General features: G+C 31.9%; 1 protein-coding gene across 1 annotated transcript in view; it reads left to right on the forward strand.

Annotated features, from left to right (window-relative positions):
- LOC124362443 (protein smoothened) overlaps nucleotides 1–26436 on the forward strand; it is a 53084-nt gene that overhangs the window by 23105 nt on the left and 3543 nt on the right. The window contains exons 9-13 of the mRNA XM_046816952.1: nucleotides 11000–11201; nucleotides 13185–13355; nucleotides 13917–14059; nucleotides 17204–17372; nucleotides 21500–21686. Of these exons, the coding sequence (XP_046672908.1) occupies nucleotides 11000–11201; nucleotides 13185–13355; nucleotides 13917–14059; nucleotides 17204–17372; nucleotides 21500–21686 (872 nt within the window). The remainder of the gene's footprint in view (nucleotides 1–10999; nucleotides 11202–13184; nucleotides 13356–13916; nucleotides 14060–17203; nucleotides 17373–21499; nucleotides 21687–26436) is intronic.

Consider the following 26436-nt stretch of genomic DNA (forward strand, 5'->3'; position numbering starts at 1 on the left):
TAATACTAACATATCAGTTTAGTTGTATATTTGGTTTTAGAGTTTACGAAATACTGGGTATTATGTTAAATAATACTTAGTGAGAGAGATAGAGCTCATGATTAAATGCTTGTACTTATAATTAAATGGTAATTGAGAAGAAAGCTCATCACATAATGTTTTTATATTTTTATTTTAAATAACAAGGGATGGGGCATGAATATCTAGCCATCAAGTTAGTACTTTGGAACTATTTAATGTCAGAAAGATTATCAGTTATGAAATTTAGTCCATTCCCAATTATCTAAAGTAATAACTAAGTTGGCAGTAACCATAGTTAATCGAATAATATGTAAAAAAATGTATAGAAATAATGTAAATACTGTGGCATAAGCCACTACTGAAACTTTAAGTTGAATAACAGAAAATTACTTTTGTGTTAGAGCAGGTAAATTAACACTTGCCAATAGGATTTTTTCACCTGGTTTCCCCCTCAGCTTGTATTTACATTAGCATATTTTCAGTGAAAACAAAAATTTAAGCAAACTAGTGGTTATACAAGTATATATATATCTTTATATATATATTTCTTGTGTGCGTGTGTATGGTACTGAACTCCTCCTAAACGGGTGGACCGATTTTAATGAAACTTTTTGTGTGTCTTCAGTTGGATCCGAGAATGGTTTAGATTCATAATTCGGACCAATTTTAATAGTTTATTTAATTAATTTTTTAATAATAAATTGTTGTTGATGGTGGAGTGTTTTACATTGGATCCGCCAGACTGCGCCACGACACGTAATACAAAGTGAACTGTTACTTAACAACTGTGAATATTTTCAGCTGAAGTTCATCAAAGAGGCAGAAACATTTGTTCACATTTAAAATTTAGAAAGTTCATATTTTAAATTTGTAAAGTGCTTGATCAGTAGTGTAATGCAGATTGCAAAGATGAAGTTTCACCAATTGTTCTACGTAAACATTATAATATTACAACACAGGCATAATGTTTTTCTATTTTAATTCCAGGTTTTCCCGACAGTTTGTGCTGCTATCAAATTTGTGCGTTGTTTTGTAACATTCTGTAATTATTGTGTGAGTGCTAATTGTTCTAATACATTAATAGAGATTGAAGATGTTTGAAGTGCATAAAAACTATAGTTATTTATTAAAGTTATTGAACTCATTTTGCAAATTTATTGAAGTGAGTATATTGGTCGCATACCTCAAATAACCTAAGTAGCATACAAATCAAAAGGTTGTGTTTCTATGTGTGAATATTGTTAACAGTTTAGATAATCAAGTTTTAAACTAATTGGATTTAAAATAATTTGTTGTAATTTACATTTTTTAATCTGCAGTCAGAATTGGTCACTAAGTTCAAATTAAGTAGCATACAAATCACATGTGTGAATAACTACTTATTGTTAATAGTGTAGGAATTGGTTTTAAATTAAATTCTGTTGGCCAGTTCCGATATTATACTGTAATTTTAAATTACTAATTTTATAACAAGTATATTTTTTTAATTTACAACTTAATTTATCGTAATGCTATTGAATGTACAATATTTTTTATTAATACTTCAGGAGTGTACATAAACAAATTAGATGGTTTTCCGATAGGGCTGAAGTATAATAAGTGGCCTCCATCACAATCGAATTATTGATATTTCTGAATAGCCTATTCAAACTACTATCCAAATTGGATTATAGTTATTTAATGGCTGAAGTATAATAAGCAGCCACCATCACAATCGAATTATTGATATTTCTGAATAGCCTATCCAAACTACTGAATTTCATTATAGTTATTTATTCGGTCAAATTTAATTAAATTTTTAATTATAAATTGTTGTTGATGTAGGAGTGTTTTATATTGGATCCGACAGACTGCGCTACGACACGTAATACAAAGTGAACTGATACTTAACAGCTGTGAATATTTTCAGCTGAAGTTCACCAAAGAGGCAGAAACATTTGTTTACATTTAGATTACATTATTATAAAGTGCTTGATCAGTAGTCTAATGCAGATTGCAAAGTTAAATTTTCACCAATTGTTCTATGTAAACATTATAATATTACAACACAGCCATACGTTTAATCAATAATAGTCTTGAAAGCATAGAGTAAGCATAAACATATAAAAATAACACCACTTCTTATTTCAATATATTCTGTACTCACTTTGGAGGATAGAGATTATCCAGATATAAAATTGGAAGTATATGTGCTGCTATCAATGTGTGTGTGTTGTTTTGTAAGGTTCATGTTTCAAAAGTAAATACGGCAAATAACATTAAAATATAATAGAATGAAGTTATAAAAAGTGTACTACGTGGCCGCGTTATAAGTTTAGAAAAGCCAACAGGCAAAAAGAAGAAAATAAAAAATAAAACATCGTGTAATTATTGTGTGAGTGCTAAAATTGTAATAGTACATGAATAGAGATTATTGGTCGCATTACCTCAAATAACCTAAGTAGCATACAAATCAAAAGGTTGTGTTTCTATGTGTGAATAACTATTGTTAACATTTTAGATAATCAAGTTTTAAACTAATGGATTTAAAATAATTTGTTGTAATTTACATTTTCAATGTGCAGTGAAAATTGGTCAGATAAGTTCAAATTAAGTAGCATACAAATCACATGTGTGAATAACTATTGTTAATAGTGTAGGAATTGGTTTTAAATTAAATTCTGTTGGCCAGTTCTGATACTATACTGTAATTTTAAATAACTATAATGAAATTCGGTAGTTTAGATAGGCTAATCAGGAATATCAATAGAGGTTATCCAGATATAAAATTGGCAGTTTTAGTAAAATACACTTTTAACTGAAATTCCTAAATATTAAGTGTGCAGTGATTGATCAGTTATTTTTTTGTTTATAAATAAATTGTTTTTTATCTTGGTATGTTTTAAATTGGATCCAGCAGAATGCGCTACGATCGCAGTTTCGAATGTTTTTCTATTATACTTCCAGGTTTTCCCGACAGTTTGTGCTGCTATCAAATTTGTGTGTTGTTTTGTATCATCGTGTAATTATTGTGTGAGTGCTAATTGTAATATTAAATTAATAGAGAATCACATGTGTCAATAACTATTGTTAATAATGTAGGAATTGGTTTTAAATTAAATTCTGTTGGCCAGTTCTGTTACTATACTGTAATTGTATATAACTATAATGAAATTCAGTAGTTTAGATATGCTAATCAGAAATATCAATAATTCGATTGAGATGGTGGCTGCTTATTATACTTCAGCCTTTAAATAACTATAATCTAATTCGGATCGTCATTTTAGTAGTTTAGATAGGCTATTCAGATATATCAATAATTTGATTGTGATGGTGGCCACTTATTGTACTTCAGACCTATAGGGAATACTTATTTAGTATATTAGATAAATTAAATTCTGTTGGCCAGTTTCGATACTATACTGTAATTTTAAAAAACTATAATGTAATTCAGTAGTTTAGATAGACTAATCAGAAATATCAATAAGTTGATTGAGATGGTGGCCGCTTATTATACTTCAGCCTTTAAATAACTATAATCTAATTCGGATAGTAGTTATATAGGCTATTCAGAAATATCAATAATTCGATTGTGATGGTGGCCACTTATTGTACTTCAGACCTATAGGGAATACTTATTTAGTATTTTAGTTACCGTAGTCTACGATGTTATACATTTTTATCTAGAAGTTACTTAATTAAAATTACATATTCAATAAGTTACTCATATTCATTGTGTACTATTATACAGAATTTTATTTTTACAGAAAAATGCCACGTCTTCGTGGAAGAGGACGAGTTATTCAATCATGTGATTTATATGCTACTTAATTTGAACTTATGTGACCAAACTGTTAACAATAGTTATTCACACATAGAAACACAACCTTTTGATTTGTATGGTACTTATGTTATGCAACCAATATACTCACTTCGTTAAATAAATTTTCAAAATTAGTTCAATAACTTCAATAAATATCTATAGTTTTTTATGTACTTCAAACATCTTCAATCTCTATTAATGTAATATTACAATTAGCACTCACACAATAATTACACGATGTTACAAAACAACACACATATTTGATAGCAGCACAAACTGTCAGGAAAACCTGGAATTAAAATAGAAAACATTTGAAACTGTGATCGTAGCGCATTCTGCTGGATACAATGTAAAACATTCCAAGATGGTCCACCCATTTAGGAGGAGTTCAGCTCCATACACACGCACACAAGAAATATAAATATAAAGATAATGAAATTCGGTATTTTAGATAGTTATTCACACATGTGATTTGTATGCTACTTAATTTGAACTTATCTGACCAATTTTCACTGCACATTGAAAATGTAAATTACAACAAATTATTTTAAATCCATTAGTTTAAAACTTGATTATCTAAAATGTTAACAATAGTTATTCACACATAGAAACACAACCTTTTGATTTGTATGGTACTTAGGTTATGCAACCAATATACTCACTTCGTTAAATAAATTTTCAAAATTAGTTCAATAACTTCAATAAATATCTATAGTTTTTTATGTACTTCAAACATCTTCAAATGTTTTCTATTTTAATTCCAGGTTTTCCTGACAGTTTGTGCTGCTATCAAATATGTGTGTTGTTTTGTAACATCGTGTAATTATTGTGTGAGTGCTAATTGTAATATTACATTAATAGAGATTGAAGATGTTTGAAGTACATAAAAAACTATAGATATTTATTGAAGTTATTGAACTAATTTTGAAAATTTATTTAACGAAGTGAGTATATTGGTTGCATAACCTAAGTACCATACAAATCAAAAGGTTGTGTTTCTATGTGTGAATAACTATTGTTAACATTTTAGATAATCAAGTTTTAAACTAATGGATTTAAAATAATTTGTTGTAATTTACATTTTCAATGTGCAGTGAAAATTGGTCAGATAAGTTCAAATTAAGTAGCATACAAATCACATGTGTGAATAACTATCTAAAATACCGAATTTCATTATCTTTATATTTATATTTCTTGTGTGCGTGTGTATGGAGCTGAACTCCTCCTAAATGGGTGGACCATCTTGGAATGTTTTACATTGTATCCAGCAGAATGCGCTACGATCACAGTTTCAAATGTTTTCTATTTTAATTCCAGGTTTTCCTGACAGTTTGTGCTGCTATCAAATATGTGTGTTGTTTTGTAACATCGTGTAATTATTGTGTGAGTGCTAATTGTAATATTACATTAATAGAGATTGAAGATGTTTGAAGTACATAAAAAAACTATAGATATTTATTGAAGTTATTGAACTAATTTTGAAAATTTATTTAACGAAGTGAGTATATTGGTTGCATAACATAAGTACCATACAAATCAAAAGGTTGTGTTTCTATGTGTGAATAACTATTGTTAACAGTTTGGTCACATAAGTTCAAATTAAGTAGCATATAAATCACATGATTGAATAACTCGTCCTCTTCCACGAAGACGTGGCATTTTTCTGTAAAAATAAAATTCTGTATAATAGTATACAATGAATATGAGTAACTTATTGAATATGTAATTTTAATTAAGTAACTTCTAGATAAAAATGTATAACATCGTAGACTACGGTAACTAAAATACTAAATAAGTATTCCCTATAGGTCTGAAGTACAATAAGTGGCCACCATCACAATCGAATTATTGATATTTCTGAATAGCCTATATAACTACTATCCGAATTAGATTATAGTTATTTAAAGGCTGAAGTATAATAAGCGGCCACCATCTCAATCAACTTATTGATATTTCTGATTAGTCTATCTAAACTACTGAATTACATTATAGTTTTTTAAAATTACAGTATAGTATCGAAACTGGCCAACAGAATTTAATTTATCTAATATACTAAATAAGTATTCCCTATAGGTCTGAAGTACAATAAGTGGCCACCATCACAATCAAATTATTGATATATCTGAATAGCCTATCTAAACTACTAAAATGACGATCCGAATTAGATTATAGTTATTTAAAGGCTGAAGTATAATAAGCAGCCACCATCTCAATCGAATTATTGATATTTCTGATTAGCATATCTAAACTACTGAATTTCATTATAGTTATATACAATTACAGTATAGTAACAGAACTGGCCAACAGAATTTAATTTAAAACCAATTCCTACATTATTAACAATAGTTATTGACACATGTGATTCTCTATTAATTTAATATTACAATTAGCACTCACACAATAATTACACGATGTTACAAAACAACACACATATTTGATAGCAGCACAAACTGTCAGGAAAACCTGGAATTAAAATAGAAAACATTTGAAACTGTGATCGTAGCGCATTCTGCTGGATACAATGTAAAACATTCCAAGATGGTCCACCCATTTAGGAGGAGTTCAGCTCCATACACACGCACACAAGAAATATAAATATAAAGATAATGAAATTCGGTATTTTAGATAGGCTAATTAGAAATATCAATAATTTGATTGCGATGTTGGCCGCTTATTATAATTCAGCCTTTAAATAACTATAATGTAATTCAGTTCGTCATTTTAGTAGTTTAGATAGGCTATTCAGAAATATCTATAATTCGATTGTGATGGTGGCCACTTATTATACTTCAGCCCTATACGGAATACTTCTTTAGTATTTTAGATAAATAAAATTCTGTTGTCCAGTTCCTATACTATACTGTAATTTTAAATAACTATAATGAAATTCGGTAATTTAGATAGAATATTCAGAAATATCAATAATTCGATTGTGATGGTGGCCGCTTATTATACTTCAGCCTTTACATAACTATAATCTAATTCGGATAGTAGTTATATAGGCTATTCAGAAATATCAATAATTCGATTGTGATGGAGGTCTCTTATTATACTTCAGCCTTATCGGAAAATCATCTAATTTGTTTGTGTATACTCCTGAAGGATTAACAAAAATATTGTACATTCAATGCCATTACGATAAATTAAGTTGTAAATTGAAAAAATATACCTGTTATAAAATAGTTTGTTTCAACTTTTTTACCTTCAGATTAAGTAAGTTTTCATTTAAAACATCCTCTACATTTCACATCACTCATGTTATACTCACACACTATCGGTTGGTCGAAGTGTGATTAAATGTACATGTGATGAAGTTATATATTGTAATAACTTTTTAATAGACATTTTTATCAAAACAGCCCCGATTGTTACAGATTAATCAAAGTTTAAAATTTTTGAATTAAAAACGTGTGTACAGGACAACGTCTGTCGGGTCTGCTAGTATATATATATATATATATATATTACTATATTTTAAATTTAGTATGTAGAGTTCTATAAGAATGATACTTATACTATCGATTTTTTAATTTTGACAGGGTATGATGTATTTAAAATATTCTGCAGGTTCAGGACCATAATTTTTAAGCAGGTTTTGCAGTACTAAAAAATTTTCCTTACAACTCATATGTCGAACGTCGTCCAATATTACAATTTAGCTGTTTCACTTGTATGTAACCAGTTCCCAAACCTATTTTCTGACATGTTCACATCATTAACTCAATATTTTACTGATATTATGTTTATGTCAATATGTTGTTATCAAGCACGTCTTTTCTCTCTGATTTTCAAGTTATTACTGAGTTAGACAATAACAATGTTTTTAGTAATAATGTAAATATACAAAGTGACGATGATGACGTTGTCTTACATTGGAAACGTAATGTAGGCAGTGACAGTGATAATAGCACAGGCCTAGGCCCAGCAACAAATAATAGTGGTAATGATTATGATTTAGACAACAGTTGGTCTGTTTATGAAGGATCTGATTTTCCTTACTCACTGTTAGGTGGGTAATGACTTAAAACATCAGGAAGGCCACCCGAACGAGAAACCAGGGGAACAAGCCAGGAATCTTCCTGTAGAACCAGGAAAATCTTGAAAATAAATGTTCTGTTTCTAAGAACTCACAAAGTCAAGAAGTAATTTAACACTTCCTTGAATCAGGATTAATGTCATGGCATCGTATTTAATGCGACATGATCTGTAAAACTGTAAATAACGATCTACACATGTTCACGAGCTTCATCTGGCACTGGTTACCTCCACTAGTGTAGTGAAGTTTATTTTGGTTGGTTCTACCTCTGTGTTGCAGCAAGTCCCCAAACACGTATCAACCAATTAAAGTCGGTCAACCGAACGTATCAGACCTCGGCCACTATACAAGTGGTAGCTGTAAGCGGCAAAGCCGTAGTGCCCGTTATACAAACAGTGTTTTTCTGTTTGAGTCTTATTCGGTCTCCAAAATGGATCTCCGAACGAAGTTGTCCAACTCTTATTCTTGAGTGAAAACATTTTGAAAAGACGTTTGTTAGACAGATTTCACAGGCCTAAACTGTCAGGGTTCACCCTATAAACAGACTTAGGATTCAGTTTGGAATATATTATCATCTGATTACACCCAGATCTGGGTCTTATACCCAGTTTTTTGAGTACACCAGAATGTCAGTTGGATTTTTAACAGACATGATAAATGACACGTTCTTGAAGAAGAAAATAGTGGATTTGCGACAACAAGTAAAGCAGAGAAGGAGGCGTTCGGGTTCAACATGATGCACATCAATGGTAGAATGAGCTGAGGTCTGAGCAGCTGGAAAAAAGTTTAATGTGTGGAATTAGTGACGGATCAGTGACACCGTGTGGTACTGCCATGCTGCTCATATACGTCGTGGGCAGTGTTGAGTATTCTTTGTATGTGAAATACAAACATTGAACTTTAAATCACTGTTCTAACGCTTACCGCCCATCACTTACTGTTCGTATCATGGCCGAGGTGAATGAAGGATGCTCCTCACGCACATGTTATGGTTGGACTTCAGATTACATTGGTTGAAACAAAGAAAGTGTTGTTATTTTTTATATCATGGTCACATCCAAACCTCAACTGATCTAGCTATGTTTACACTGGCAAAAAGTTGTGCATTCGACAGTAATAATCGCTAGTCTAAACGGACGCAAGAGCTCTCGTAACCACTGCCGCAACCAGTGTTGGACAGTTGCATGAACTAGAGAGCAGTGTTGATCATTAAAATTTCAATGGGAAATATTGTTGAGACATCACTGCCGTGTGTGAACGAATACTTTTCTCTTGGACAGTTCTCGCAAGTAAAATTATTTATCATCACGGCTTATCTTGTTCACATTATGCGACAGTAGTTAGACAAATTCTCTTGCAAGTTTGCTTGCAGGTCTAAACGCAGCTTAATATAGTCGCTAGTCTGCAGACGGCCAGCTGACTGAATCTAGCAAGCACTTGAGTTTTCATTATCACAACAGCTGGACGACAGCTGGTAGATATCAAATCAGTTCTCTGGTATTAGTAGTAGGTAGATATCAACTATTAATCTGAGCAACTTCCCCACACATGTGACTAACGGTTGGACAGTATTCGCACTAACCAAATAATCCAATGCATATGAGGAGCCTGAGCATCATGTTTCATAGTCCATGACTATAATCTAACGAGCACGTTGTGATTCGAACCAAAACCTTTCTTGTATTTATTTACTTTGTAGTTGTGTTTACTGTGTACTAGTTCTACAGATCTATTCTACAGATCCTGAAGTAACTGTACTTCAGTAATTTCTGTAGCAGATAACTTTCTGAAACATTTTTCATATATTGGCCGGCAGTGGGATATATTCGGAAACACGATACTTTAGTAGACTGTAACCAGGACTGCCAGTAACTATGAGAATCTAGAAAAAAGTTAATTATACATGAATTTTGGGCCCTGGAAAATCATGTGTGAATTTTTATAATGGTACTGGAATTTTTACTAGGGATGAATCGATTCCGATACTTGATACCATTCTTCTCATTAGATTCCGATACCAACAAAGTGCTTAAGATACGCTCGAAAAATTATTATTTCACAATATTACAACTAGTGATGTGTTGTTGAATTTTGAATCCAAATAAGTTTGTTCATGGACGACTTCAAATTATTGCTGATTGCTAGCACATTTTACGCTTTCTGTTTGAAAAAATTTAGTTAAATAACCAAATTTTCAAATTACTGTAAATTTATAAATTTATTCTAATTTGTTACTTAATTTAAAAAAAACTATTTACAGATCTAATCTCACAGAACACAGTATTTTCAATTAGCTTTGACAATAGAAACAAGCAAGCACCTTGATGTGAAAAAGTTTAGACAAGTCAAAATAGTATAAATATTTTCTTGATAAATTAGGTGGGTTAGTACCACAAATGCGTGAAACTGCTATAGCTACATTGCAATGGAAAGAAATATAAATTAAACTTGTTCTGGATGGTACTCTTACTTTACTTGGCTTTAAGTAGAATGACTTTTTCTTATTTTAAATGTAAAGTTTTGTATGTTTTGATCATGCAGTACACAGAAGATGGAAGGATGAATGGTATGTTCTGATTTAATTTTAATCGCTTGTTTTACTTGATGTTGTAATTTTTTGTGTGGTCACAAGATATATATTAACTACATTCTCTATTATTTCCAACCTTTGATCAAAATACTGATACCGACGCCTAATTATATTGAAGCTGATTGAAATGTTTATTTCTCATTTGTTTACTGTGTGAATGTTGCTAAAATTGTTCTTTTAAATCAAGATTTTTTGGCATTAAAAAATATTTCAAGTATTGGCTTTTTTTATTTATTTTTTTATACAGATGGTATTTACTACCATTATGGATTCTGAAGTGTCCCCACTGTCATTATTTAAGGGTCTTTTTGGTTTTATAGTTGTACTCTGATTACAAGTTTACCACAATAATGTAAACCTTCCAATAATTTTTAGACAATACATACAATATTGTTAAAAGTTAATCAGTGTGATTCTCTCAAGTTCGAGTCACAATCACTCAAAATATCTTATTTTGATTCCACCATCATTAATTTTTATATGAGCCTATACAGATTATTAAGATATTAAAACTGACTCTAAGAGATATCTAATTTTTTATTGTTTGTAGGTCTTTTGAAACTTATAAAGTTGAAGATAAGCAGCCAAGAAATCATTTCAGAACGTGCAAGTGCCAAAATCAGAGAGACGATTGTGCGCATGGGTTTCTTCTCTGTCTTGATATTTATATTTGGCTTCACCACGTTTGTGTGCCACGTTTACGAGTTTCGAAACTCACCTCTTTGGAATGCCAGTTTTCGTAAATACATTGTGTAAGTATAGTTTGTTTTAAACTCTATTAGTTTTTAATTATTCTTATATAATACCATTCTGATACCATTTTGGCTGGTCAGTGTTTTGACTGATAACTGAAGGGACACCACATTGTCCCTGCTGCTGAACCAACTGAAGTAATTCTCCTCTGATAAACCCTTAACACATTTGCTGCTGTCACAATACAGAATAAAATAGACCAGTAGCATATGCACCATACAATTTTGTATCCCTAACTGATAGGAATAGTCAGTTTCTTTTCATACTTATCTCCATTAAATTACGTTCAACATTATGTTTTTGAGTGTTTATAAGCTTTTATGTGCACTTTTCCTTATTCCAATTATATGAAACTAGATAGAAAACGCAGAATTGTGTATGTTAACAGTAATTAAGCATATGAATAGTGGCTCATATTTGGATGCTTGCTCCAAGGCTTTAAATGAGGCATTAAAGTTAATCAACCATCTTGGATGTTTATACCATCAATATAACTCAAAATGCTTATTATAGACATATTTATAATGTTATTGTAATTTATATATACACATTTGCTTATTTATATATAAGCATACTTCAGTAACATTGTATAGTCCATGAGCAAAGACTGTACTTTTAATGTTGTCTGTAGTAAACATCCAGATCACACTGTTCAATAATAAAAATGAAAATTGGGTAACGTTTGGTTGAGCAAAATAAAATTATAACTAAATCTAAAATTGAATATAGCTATTGGAAGTAATAATCAAAAAAATTATATTTCCTTAGTTTTAATCTTTAACCGTTCAATGTCCACCATACATACAACTGCTCACAGTTCAGCCAACTTTGTAAGATTTTCAGGATTATTCTTAAACAGTTTGCTGCAAATATGGCTTCAACTAGCCAAATATGTTACAACTATGCTAGGCCAACCGCTATGACTATCATAATGAACATTGGTGTGGCAACTTATAAGAATTGTACACAATTGCCTTACTCTGCTTGCACTCACTATTCCATTTCAATAAACTTCACACAGTTGGCGATTTAAATTGGTTTATGGTTTTTTGCCAACAAAAACCTAATCACTGAATACACTTTACAAGTGGTGGGATTTTCAATTGCAGCACACATTTTAATAAATCACAGTGAGAAGAGTAAAAGAGATACAGACTGCGTGCGACTACAGCTCGATATGTACTGAATGCCAAAGTGCTTTGGCAACAAGATGGTGACTGTAGCCCCTTCCACTGCCGCACCATTCAAAAACGTCTGTTACTTTCTGGATAGCCCTCATAGTCTAAATTTATGTTACTTGATAGGATATTAAAAAATGTGAAATGCTTCATGACCAACGTCACTTAATACTACACTTCGTACTACAGTGGATTTTCAAGCAATATATATATATATATATATATATATATATATATATATATATATATATATATATATGTATATATATATATATATATAGGTTTCAGAGCAATATTTACTCTATGAAAAAAAGTTAAATACACAAAACTCAACTTATGCGTTATGCAGAAATTCTTTGCATGTGGAAGAGCTATTGCTGCTTGAGCAGTCTATATTTTGTTCCCATAGCTGTTATTCAGTATAATTTGGTAGCTAAAAGAAAAAACAGTATGCGGTTTCTACTGATACAATTATACAAATACAACACATTTAGTGAAGTATGGACAAATTTATAGTAAGCAAAGTCTGATTGCCTATACATCGGCCATAAACTTTTTTGTTTGCATTATTGCTAATGATGCAATGTCAATGGACTATAGGAAGTGTAGAAGATAATGTTAATTTACATAAATACAAATACAAAAAAAAATAAAGAATACTAAGATTCTAACTTTTTGGTATTTATTACCTGTTACTGGACACTTAACTCCACTTGTATGTGTTCTTAAATAAAAATGTTATCAGTAAGTAAAACAGTTGTTATAAGTAACACTGTAACAAGATTCATTAATGCTTTGTTTCAGGTGTCGGCTTGTCTACGAGACATCGGAACAGTCCCAGTGCCGCATGGAGACACGCCCCAGCCTAGCCATCCTGCAGCTCCATCTCCTGGCGTTGTTTGCTACTGGTATTGCCATGTCCTCCTGGGTCTGGACCAGTTCCACATTGCAAACCTGGAAACGTTTCTTTGCAAGGTACTGTTTACTATTACCCACACTCTGTACGGTTTTCAAAATGTATGGATTTTATGTAATGTAACTATTAAAAATGTTGCAAAAACTTAGCTGTTTTATCTGCAGCATAATAATTATACAAGTTTTCATCATAGTTATTACAAATGCTTTATGTGGAAAGAATAGGTCTCTTGACAAATATTAAAAAGGGAAAACTAGCTCTATCAAGCAAACCCGTGTTAGGATGTATGTGGTCATTGGCTTTATTGCTACAGTGTTGTAATTTTTACAATCCATATATGTTGTGAGGCGGAGGGAATCACATGATAGTATTAATTTATATAGTTCCACACACTATAATTGCCAAGTGTGAAATGAAACATTCTTAATGAACTTGGAGGCACTTTAGCATTAGTAGTGAGTCTTCATTGTACAGTATATTGTAATGTATATGTATGAAAAATAGTCTCAAAAGTTTATTTTATACGCTTAGGTTCTCAATGACTTTTTGATATTGGTAAATGGAATTACAAAATTTTAAATATAAAACATTAATAACAGTATTTACAATTCTATTTTTAGGCTCACAAACAAGAAAACAGAGGAGGCTCCGGTGAAACTGAAGAAGCACAAGGTGATAGCCCAGGCTTTCGCCAAACGTAAGATGCTCAACAGTGCTGGCCGCTTGAGTATCAGCATCCATAGCACCTACCAGGATCCAGTCGGTATGTGGATTTAGTGATAACATTAACTCTTTTCACTCGGGCCTCACCATATATTGTCCAGAGAGTTACTCGCCGAACGTACAGGCAGACAATTTTAACCCTTTTAGCCCCGGCGTCTGATATATCGGGCAGAGGTGGTCTAGCTAAAATGCCCAACGTCCGATATACCGGATGCCTCGAGAATTTAATGTAGCTGGCTAATAATATGTCCAAATGCCATCAGTTTCGGTATAGTAGTCGGTGAAGAAACGGACTACATGCAAAAACAATAAACCTTCCAATTGGCATCGTATTTCGTCGTCGTTGAGCATAGTTTATTTGTCGATGTCAGCTGTCAGACGACTTCAGTTGCATTGTTGTTGTATGCTGACTTATAACCTCAATTAGTTTGCGTGATTGAAAGCGGTTGTTTTTCGTGTGATTTATTGTATTATTAGTAAAAAAACATGAGTAAACGTCGTAGAGAAAAGTTACCAGTGAGTGAAAACACTTTGATTAACACTATTATTGGTACTTTGGGATTATACCTACCACACCCAGACATGAATCGTTATTTGACATTTTGCTTCTACTGATTACTAGATTAGCGTAGAACAATATTTCGTCAATATAAAACAGGAATTGTCTTATCGCAAACCCCTCCCCATCCTCAGACAGAGGTCAAAGTCGAGCGGTCTAGTAGATAACGTGATTGCAGAGTCTCGCCGCTCGTTCAGCTGGTGCGTCGCTTTGTTGTACTTCTGTGTTTTACCTCTACATTTCTCCAAACACAAAAATTCAATAAAAACAAACATGATCAAACTAAAACTAAACTCTTTATTGAAAAAACACTCAATACTTGTTTTTATTCTTGATCACACTCCGCCACCCAAAATGCGAGTGCATGCCTTCGCGCTGATGTCAACGATAGAAAAACATCCCTCGAGATAGTACCTATCAGTAAAATATCAAATTCTAGAGGATCTGATCAGAAATATAAATTGAATTGTAATGGAAAGGCAATTATGTACCGTGCAAATCATGTGATGCCGCGTGGCCTGTCGTAATCGGGATTCTCGAAAAAGATAAGATAACAGCGACAACAATACCGATCACAATGCCTGGAAATGCTTGTAAGTTTGTAATTTTGTAATTAAAGAGTTGTTTTTTTGTTCTATCATGTTTGTTTCTATAAATTTATATTTTTGTGTTCTTCATACTGGTGTGGTCGGTATAATCCCAAAGTACCCTATTATTAGTGGTGAATGTGCTATTTTTGAAGACAATGAATTGAGTTGTTTATATAAAATGTATATATTGTAAATATTATTTCTTTTACTTTTTTGAAAAATTAAACAAGTTTTAGTCTTACAAACCATTACAATTAGTTTGTGTTATTTTACAATTGTTATTATTTCAAAAGTGCAAAAACAAGTATACATATCTGTATACTTCTACTGACGTGTATGTGGAAATATATGAAATGCTTATGCAGCAATACAATTAATTGGATATATCTCCTGCATTTATCAAGGAAAGTTCTTCAAATTTTGTGTGTGTAGTAAGAAATATGTGTACAACAAAATTGCTTCATTTTTCAGGGGATACAATTTTTTTTCTACCCTTTATGTATGTCTAAACTATAAAAAATATAAAAATTTTTTATGTATAAATACGCTAAAAAAAAAAACAAATCATTCTGTAAAAGTACTTTTTAACTATTACATCTAAGAGTACACTTATTTGTGAACAATTTAAAACAAAAACCTAAAAATTATCTTCAAAAATAAGAAAACTAGATGTATTTTCCCTCAATTCTGCACTACGGTCCCTTATCGCCATGGGCTTTCTGGCAAGTCCATGGAAGAATGGCTGGGGTTAAAAGGGTTAATGTCCACTGATTCCATGTTTTTAAATAAAGTATATCAACTCAAGGGATGTATATATATATATATATATATATATATATATATATATATACAACATTTTAAATATGAAACATTGATAACAGTATTTACAATTCCATTTTTAGGCTCACGAAAAAAAAACAGAGGAGGCTCCAGTGAAACTGAAGAAGCACAGGGAAAAATTACTAACATTATAACAAAATTATTATTTATATATATATATATATATATATATATATATTATATATATATATTTTTTTATAGTATTTTGTAGTTTATTGGCAATTTAATAATCAAGATAAATCATCTATTTAAAAGTCTTTGACTTTTTTATTAAAATTACTAAATGTACTGAGTAGGCCTAGGATAGGACGTTTTTCTTCATTGATCAAATTACATTCTAACAAGGTGAAAACTTGTTAGGTTTGATCAAATAAGGGGATCAAATGTGACAGGAGTAATATGAAAAGATAAAGAACTGTCTGTTTTCTTTGCATTAGTGGAATTTTGCTTGTACATATTTTTAATATAACAATAAATATATACATTTTTTTTCTGAAATACCACTCAAGTACTGTGTGTAAGATTTCATAAATCATTCATCTCTTATTTATAATAAATATGGTACAAATCACTTAGGAATGTAATAATACAAACCACGTTTATATATTATCATGTTCATGTTAAGACAATTTTATTGAAAGTTAATTTTGTTTTTGTTAAATTAATTTTGTGTTCATTCACCTCATTATCACGTCTTAATTTTGAGTTGTTTTAAAATTGAATTCATAATTAATTCATTTTCAATATTTTCCCATACAAATTCTTTTTAACCAATATTGTGATGAATGTAGAGAAAACAAGAAGATTAGAAGCAAGAAAGCTGTGTACCATAACATTGTTGAAAACTGCCACTTGTGTTGCTTATCACCTCATCCTTCTTCTCTCAACATAAAGAAAATTTCTTGGCAAATAACAAATCAGCTAATTAATATAAATCTTCTTTGTTAACAGTAGTATAACTTTGTAATATAATTACTTTTTTCATCGTATATGTTTATTTAGATTATTGTATACTGTTACATTACAAATTTTATTGCTATAATATTTAACTTTGAAAAAGTACTTTTTATAACAAATTTTCTGCTTTGGAAAGCACTAGATCCAAAAGAAGCAATTTTTATGCTTATCTAACGTATTTATAACAGAATGTTTAATCCACTATTCAGTTAAAATTGTGCATGTTTTTTTATTACAGGATTAAACTTTGAACTCAACAGTATGGCATCGGGTAACCTGAGTTCCACATGGGCTGCAGCATTACCTAAACTGGTGACCAGAAGGGGAGCTCTTGTGGGAGTCACTAATTCTAACTCCAGTCAACGAAGAAACTCTGTAGATTCAGAGATAAGTTACAGTGTACGCAGGTGAGCAACACTACACAATAACTTGAACTTTAAAGTCTATTAGTTGCAGTAGTTTAGTAGAAAATTAATAAAATTTGTGAGTTATTATTTCAGTTACAAAGTATCAAATGCAATGATAATGTATAATGACAGTAACATTGTGATTCTATACTTTAAGAGTCATAGCTCTCTCCTCCACTAGATTTACAGTATGATACACCATTTGACATAAAGGACAATTGAATATTTAATTTGCCATCCTAACCACAATTAAACTCTTCTACCTGAAATATATTACAATCTCTTAGTGTTTGGCCATATTAATGAGCACACAAGCACCCCATTCACTCACAGTTTACTATCTCAAAATTCTTACAATTTGCTAGCATACTCAGGCTTAAATTTTTGTTCATTTACATAACAGTATACTTTGTTTTTTAATAAAGTAATTAATTTTGAATTCAAGTGGAATATTGCTTAAAGCTAATATATTCTTTAATACTTGTTAACTAAGAGCACTTAAACGAACATTTCTTTAACACGTTCGCTACCACCATGTTAAGAAAAGTCGTATACCCACAGACCAGCCGGCTCAAATATTAGCCGCACGGTTTCTTCCCGTGCACCGGCGTCCCAAATATGCGCCGCTCGGGCACCTCAAATAGACTGACGTCCCATATTTGCGCCGCTGTTTGCATGCCACTATTATTGCCATGAAAAATCACTGGTCTATTTTAGAGGCTTGATACTTTTGTATTGGTTTATGGGGATGTCTGGCTCACATGTGGGACGCTTGGTCTTTGGATATCTTAAAAATTACGTCCCGCACAGTTCGTAAACTTTGTTCATTTGCCGCCTACACTGTTCTTGTTGTAAACCTCACACCATGGGCTTCTTTCTTCTGAACTACGGTTGAGGTTATGTTTTTTTAGTGAATAGAAACTATTGTAGAACAAAATGGAACGAAATAAGAAACGTAAGCCTGTGTGTACTGACAGTGAAATAGATCGTGAGCTGAGTAATAGTAACTGTGAATCTGAATCAAGTTCTTTGGTTTTCATCGGATGGACAGAGTGAGTACGTTCCGAGCTCTAATAGTAGTGATGATAGTAGTGTAGTAGAACAAAATGAATTGTTTGACATTGAGGCTAATGAAATTGTAAATAACTCCAACATTGTCACAGATGAAACTTAACAGTCTCAAAATACTTTGGCAGATGACTCTTAACGTGCAGTTCGTAACAAATGAAGTTCACAATGCCTACGTTAGTTCAGTTGCTTGTTGGACCAACACAAACAATATTCCACTAGTTCACGAGTTTACAGGTAAAAGAAGAAATACACTTACAAACAACAGATCCCGTTGAAGTTTTTGGTGCTATTTTTTGACAACGTTCTCCTAGAAAAAATAGTCACTTGGACAAATAAGAGAGCATCAATCATTCAAGGAAATCCTCTTTCTAAACATGCATCATTGAACGTTTGGGAGGATGTAAATATAGAAGAACTTAAAAAGTTTTTGGGTTTGTGCATGTTGATGGGTAATGTAAACTTACGTCAATAAAGCACTATTAGTCCCAAAGATAGCCTATACGAACATCCTACTTTTGGGCGGACAATGTCCCGTAACCGTTTTGAGTGCATTTTAAGATGCTTACGGTTTTATGATCCAGACACCGACAACACAAACAACAGCATAAAACAAACGCATACATAACATAACAACAAATGCATAAAATTGAAAACGTACTAAACCATATCTTAGCAAACTGTGCTAGACTTTACAGCCCTGGTAAGTCGCTTTCATTGGATGAAGCTATGGTCCTCTTTAGAGGAAGACTGTCGTTTCGGCAGTATATAAAAAATAAAGCAACAAAATATGGGATAAAAACTTTACGAGCTGACTACATCAGAAGGATACATTATAAATATTATAATTTATCAAGGGGGGACTCTGATGGACACAGATAAAGGCCACTCCTTTGAAGTGGTCAAAAAAGGACCACATTGGCAAAGGCCACATACTTTTTCTTGACAACTTTTACAATAGCGTCGAGTTAGCGGAGTATCTCATGAACAACAAGACCAACATGAGTGGTACTTTGAGGTCAACTAGAGCTGGTAATCTGGAGGTTGTGGTTCAAACAAAGTTCAGAAAAGGGAGTCTATCAGTCGCCAAAAGGGAGATGTTACAGTTATGAAGTGGCATGACAAAAGATATGTGTTAACTATTTCAATATCGAATGGCCCTGAGATGGAGTTGGTAACAAACAAAAGAGGGGAACAAACAATGAAGCCTAGCATGGTTGTCCGTTACAATAAAGGCATGAGTGGGATCGATCGCATTGACCAAATGGTCTCGTATTATTCCACTTCCAGAAAAGTCTCTTTGCGATGGTACGTCAAATTTTTTTTTCCACCTGCTAGACGTCTCCCTGTGGAACGGTGTCTACATTTTCTCAAGGCTTGCCACCAAAACAACCTACCTGAAGTTCAGGGACATCGTAATAAAACATTACATTCAGATAGAGCCCATGCCAAGGAATCCTCGCTCCAGCTACTCTTCACAGTCTGCCCATACTCCCGTGAAGCTGGAAAAGCGTCTGAGATGCCATTTTTGCAGAGAGAGAGAAACCAGAAGAGGAAGCAAACATTTTATACCTGCTCCATCTGCAGAGACTCAAATAACAAACCTATGCATGCCAACTTGTTATAACCAGTGGCACAATAATTAGGCTATGAATATGTGAGCACTTAAATATAATGTAACGTGGTACATTCTAAATATTTGTGTAAATTTAATAACTTATATAAATGTTCACTTACTTTGTAAAATAGTTATGAGATATTTAATGGGTTAACAGTCGTGTATTATGTCTTGTAGAGTAAATAGAATCCCATTTGTGTCTTTGTACCATGAAATAAAATAAACTTTTTTTTCTACTTTATTTTCTTATAGGCCTATTCTACTTTTTTAATTTCTAAAATTAAAATTCTTGAAGGCCTATAGCCTAATAAGGTATGTATATAAAACAGTCGTGTATGATGTCTTGTAGAGTAAAAAAGAACCCCATTTGTGTTTTTGTTCCTTGAAATAAAATAAACTTTATTTCTACTTAATTTTCTTATATTCTACTTTTTTTAATTTCTAAAATTAAAAATTCTTGTAGGTCTGTAGCCTAATAAGATATGTATTAATAATACATTCAATGAACTTGTATTTATGACTCTGTTGTTTGATCTGTTGTACCATGAATCAAAATACTCTCATATATAAGATATGCCATGTTTTGATTGAAACTTAACCCTAAAAACCTACAGTAACTGAGCAAATAAATAGTGGACTCATATATGGGACGCGTGGTCTATGTTAAGATTTTGATGCTATAGACCGAGCGTCCCCACAAATGCGCCGCCGTAAAAATTACGCAAATCAGCAATATAAGCAAATTAGAACAGTACAGTCGTACAGTTTAGGTTATTTTGTTGAATTGTAGCTCAATTCAACAATATTTTATCCTTGGTCTGTGGTTAGTCACACACCAATTATTCTCGGTCTGTGTAGAACAACCACATTTTGTAACGTTGGGTCTGTTACGGTGACCCGGGCGGCGCAAATATGCGCCGCCTGGTAGCGAACGTGTTAACAAATCTAAAAAATTGAAACCATCTTTTATCTAGATACCAATAAACAAAATCAACACTTCTGACACTTCACAGAATATGTGATTTTTTAAATGTATTAAAACTAATTTTGTATATCAAAACAATAAAAATGGTATTATTTAAAAAAAATAGCTACTAAAGACTCTTATTTTATTTGTACACTCCAGTAAACTATAGATAGAATTATCTATAAAATCAATTATTATTAAATCACTATTATTAGTTTTCAATTGAAGACTTTTATGCAATTCATAAGTTAAAACTGTGAAGTTTTGGTTATGGTCCTGGGAGTCACAATGCATTGTTTGCAGTCTATTAGTTAAGTTTTAACCTTCAAAACATTTGACAAATTTTAGTATAGTTGTAAATATTTATCCTGTTATTTATGTCTATGCCAATTTTTTTAGCCAGTAAGAAATTTTATATAAGATAATATGTATTTAACAATCTCCAGTAACTCATCATATTGACTTGTTCCTCAGAGTATCAGTGGAATCACGCCGCCACTCGTTAGACTCTGCAGTGTCAGTGCAAGTGGCCGAGTTAACCAAGACAGTACGCAAGGCTCGTCCATCACACCGGGTGCGACACAGGCGGCGGCGGCGTAGCAGGCATGTCGGATCTCGCAGAGGCAGCTCCACCTCCCAAGAGAGTCAGATGGATGCTCAGGTCAGTACATTATGTTAGTACAGTTTGGAGAAGTCCTCGGTCACCTTTCCTTTCAATTGGGCATATTCCTTGTCATAAAACAAGTTAATTTTGTATCAGCTGGACATAAGGTTTGTTGTACCACATAAATCTAAAATAACAGTGCTGATAATTTGGCCTATTAGTAAGCACCTCTGATTAATCTGTTACAATCACACAAAGGGCATTTAATAATAACCATTGAACTGCAAAATTTTCTACATCAGTATCCAGTAAGATAGGTCTACACGATTATTCCACCAAAATAGTACTATTATACAGAACATTCTGCAATGCTGTTTGTTAACTTTCTTACACATATCAGGATGTGGTCACATGTCCATACAAAGTCAGATGAATGAGTGAACTAGTATGCATTGAATTTATTTTCAGTTTGTACCATCTCATGGGATTTTTTTTATTTTCAGCCATATTGTATATTGGATGACTCTTATTACTTTAATTTTCAATCATGCAACTTTTATTAGTTCAAAAAAATGGAATCATTCTAAGAATCTTGTAATAATTTGGTCCAATGACTGTTTACAGCTATTTCTGTAGAATGCTATGAACTTTCACTCTCTGTCAATGAAATTTGAATTCACTACAATGCACTGAAAACCATCGTAATTAATATTATAGATTAGAAAGTGCCTTTGTTTGTTTGTTTTACTTTCATGCACAAAGTATTCAACCAATTGTGCTGAAATTTTATATGTACATTCTTTTGGTCCCTGGGAAGAATTTAGGCTTATTGTTATGCCGAAAATTATTCCGGGCTACACCCCACTGGCCTTTAAAGTAGCGAAAAATCCCATATTGGTCCAATAATAATTAAAAGAGCATACTAATGTAATCAACTGCACTATGTAATTATTATTTGTTATTTTCAATTTGTTTACACTTGTAGTGAGTACATTCTCTAAGGTATAACAAATATTTTTAACTTTGTTTTATATTTCAGTGATTAGGTAAGTAATCATCCAACTTCCCAACATCCAACAAAATTCCCTATAAGATAAGATGGTAAGAATTTGACACCGAAGACTCCCTTTGAAGCAGTTGGCATGAACTATACTAGATGAAAGTTCACTGGACTGTGCTTTTGAATTAATGTACCAATTCCAGCTCTAAATTTTCAAAAAATATTAACAATATTTTTCAGTTTATAAAGAAACAAATGCTTCTGTATAAACTTTTAACTGTACATTTTTATCAAATATTAAGTATTAGATCTAAAAGACAATGTTACTATCCAAGTTTTATTATAAATTTAAAGACTAAAACCCATTACTTTTGACAGAAGTAGGCTTCTCTGATCTGTGATATGTATTTTCTTGATTCTGGCAACAAGACAAATCAACATTGTTGTCGAAAATATAATTCACTCGAAGCAGCAGAGGACACATGCAACACCTACTAAATTGCGTGGAAAGGGGTGGCTAACTGCTAGCAGTGTAGATATAAGAGACAATGTAGTTTAACTTTTACGTTACATTTAAATACTGTTATCAAACAAATTGTCTTTTAAAAAAACCAGGCTTCTCAGAGCTGTGAATGTATATATATTTTCTTGATCAGGAAAGTGGTAAAACCAGCTATGGAACAAAAAATATAACATCAAAGTAAATTACAACGTTCATAAAATATATACTTTTTTTAACATATTTTCTTAATCATTGCTAGAGGGCAAACTTAACATTGGCATTGGAAATATAATTCACTCGTACTAGAAGTGCTCATACAGGTGCAAAACCTATTAAATTGCATGCCCAGCCGTGGATAACTGCTTGTTTGACAATAAATTAAAAAGATATGCATTCAGTTGCATAAACGAATACCTATTTTTTTGGACCTTTTTGCAATCTAGTGCTAAACACAGAGTAACAATCCAATATGGCTGAACATGGTGTCAGTGTTTTCCAAGTAATAATACTACTTTAAAATAACTATGATAAGTAAAATGATCACCCTTATCTATTTAACTGTGCATTTGCCAAACTGCTTATTCAAAACTTTCTGTTCAATTTGGAAGAATTTTATCAAACTTTTTTGTTTTGAAGATGAGTGAATACAATATAGATATGCACTATAGTATGTTCATAGACAATAACATTTTAAAGAGTACTATAAGTAAACTTAACCCTGGGTACTCCGACATCAAAAATCTTGGACGATTTGAGAATTTGCCAAAAACTTCCATGTCAGACATTTGATAAAGTGTGTTTATTGGCTATACAAATGCACCTAACTTGCCATAAATGCGGTCTGGATGTTTGTAAAATATAATTATGTAGTAAACATTGATACTTTATGTTTTTTTTCCATCAGTTATTAGCTGCGGTTATTTGTGAGTGCTTTTTTACATTATTATTTGTTAGTATACTTGTTTAGTAAAGTCACTAGAATACTCATTACAATGGAAAACAAAAACTTATAATTTTATCACTTGTGCGATAACTAATGTGCCAGTATACAAATTGTGTTGAACTGCTTGTCCTGCTATAGTAGAATTGAATCAGGCTAGAAAATATGTTCGTGACAAAATGGAGTCTGGAGCAACAGTCATAAGAACGTCTATGGATTTTTTGCTGAAAAAGCATTGTTTATACGATTTTTATAACCACTGAATACACATTTGTTACGAATTCTGCTACCCACAAGCTGTACTCTTTGTGACAGTAAGGATGGCCCAAAACCAGAAGGCAGACCAGGCTCAAAGAGTTACACTTATTTATTTATTTATAATTTTATGGCCTACATTGGACCACTTTAGTCACTTTATATTTTCTAGTCTTTCTTCTTTTATCCACCCAATATTTCTTCATCCTTTCCGAGCGTAATTTCCTTTCCTCCTCTGGAACCACTCTTCCTATTCGTTGTTTGTTTTTTTTTCAGCTGTAGTGTAGAGTGTTTGTCATTTAATATCTTTAATGTGTTTGTCTTGTGTTTTAAATCCTCTACTGTAATTTGTAACTCTCTCATATCTTCCCTTAATTCTGTGATCCATTTAATGTCACTTTTACTATACCACAGTTTTTCTACTATTTTCCTGCTAATTCTGTTTTCAGGTGTTCTCAACAAATGCCCCAGGAATGATATTCGTTTCTTTTTAATTATACTTGTAATAGGTTCTATATTTTTGTAGACTGTTTCATTGGAAGCTAGTCTCCAAAATCCGTCTACTTGATAGTTTTTGTTTAAGCAAGTTCTGACTATTCTTCTCTCCATCTTAAGAACCTTATCTATTGCAATAGTATTTGTTGTTTTAAATATTGTTTCACTTGCGTATGTAATTTGTGGCAGAGCAACTGTTTTGTAGTGTCTTAATTTTGTATTTATTGAAAGACATCTTTTATTATACGTATTCTTAGTAGCATGTTTAATCTTAGTTAGTTTGTCTATTTTACTTTGCCAAGATGGTTTTTCATTCAGGTTATAAGTGATTACTTCTCCTAAGTATTTAAATTTCTGCACAATTTTTATATTGTGGTTGTCCAACCTTATTTTATTTGCAAGTGGAGGCTGCATTAATAAAACTTCTGTTTTTCAAACAATATCTTTAAACCAATTTTCTGAGCTATATCTTGTAAAGATTTAATTTGCTGTTTTGTTTCCTGAATGTCATTGGCCAAAAGAGCTAAGTCATCAGCAGACCCCAAACAGTTCAGATTAATGTTGTCCCTTTGATATCCAATCTTTATGTTTTTTTGGTTATTTCTTTCCCATTATTAAGAGTTACGCTTAATAATCAAGCACAAGTATTAAGCAAAAGTACTACCACAAAACCAACTTCAACAACATAAAAGTTGTCACATTAATCATAATATTACAATATGAGTATTAGTAGTAGTACAGATTATCTATTGTTAAAAGGAGTGTTGTCAAAATTCTGTAGTTCAAACATAAACATTTGAAAAACACATCATAAAATAAAATATTAATAACGGTTTGAGTGTGACTAACTCTTTGTAACAAACACTAAAATCTCTTTGAGAATACATTGTAGGTATTATTTTGAAAAGGATAAGAGAAATGTAATGGACTTAAAAGCCATATAAATACTATAGATTCTTATGGTAAACATGGAAACATCAACCAACCCTTTTGGTGCTGATCGCATGATATCCAAAATGCAATCAACACCGAAAGTATTGATTCATATTTTACCGGTAAAAGCATTATTACCGGTCAAAGACCTTTAGTCCCTCAATCAAAACCTATGAGTTGTTTTTAATATTTTTTGGTCTCAAGGATTTTCTTTTATCCTGTTTCTAGTTGCTAATCTGTGTGGATTCCCAGATGTGATTTTGTTGTTAAGCTCTGCAATGGTTTATATGGTTTATATACATATAATTTTCTGCTTTGTTTGGAAGTTTTCTTATTCAAATTGATCAGTTTTATCATACACTGTTGATTATAATAATTCAGAATGGATGATCCTTTTAGAACAGAATGGTGGTAATCTTAACATACTAATGGAATCGGACATGACTGATTAGAGTATGAAGTACTAGTTATTGTATCTTGTTTCATTTATTTTTTGTTAATTTAAAAGTAAAAAACTGACTTATCTACATCAGCAAACTTCATGAAATAGTAAAAAAATACATTACTTTACATGAGAGTGAATTTTATTATGTGTATTTCATTGTGTTGCTTAGAAACTGCAAATGAATAAAAATTAACCCCCTTGCACTTTTCTCTGTTAACTAAAATTATTACCATTTTT

The sequence above is a fragment of the Homalodisca vitripennis genome, chromosome 5 (assembly GCF_021130785.1).
Source record: "Homalodisca vitripennis isolate AUS2020 chromosome 5, UT_GWSS_2.1, whole genome shotgun sequence".
Classification (NCBI taxonomy): domain Eukaryota; kingdom Metazoa; phylum Arthropoda; class Insecta; order Hemiptera; family Cicadellidae; genus Homalodisca; species Homalodisca vitripennis.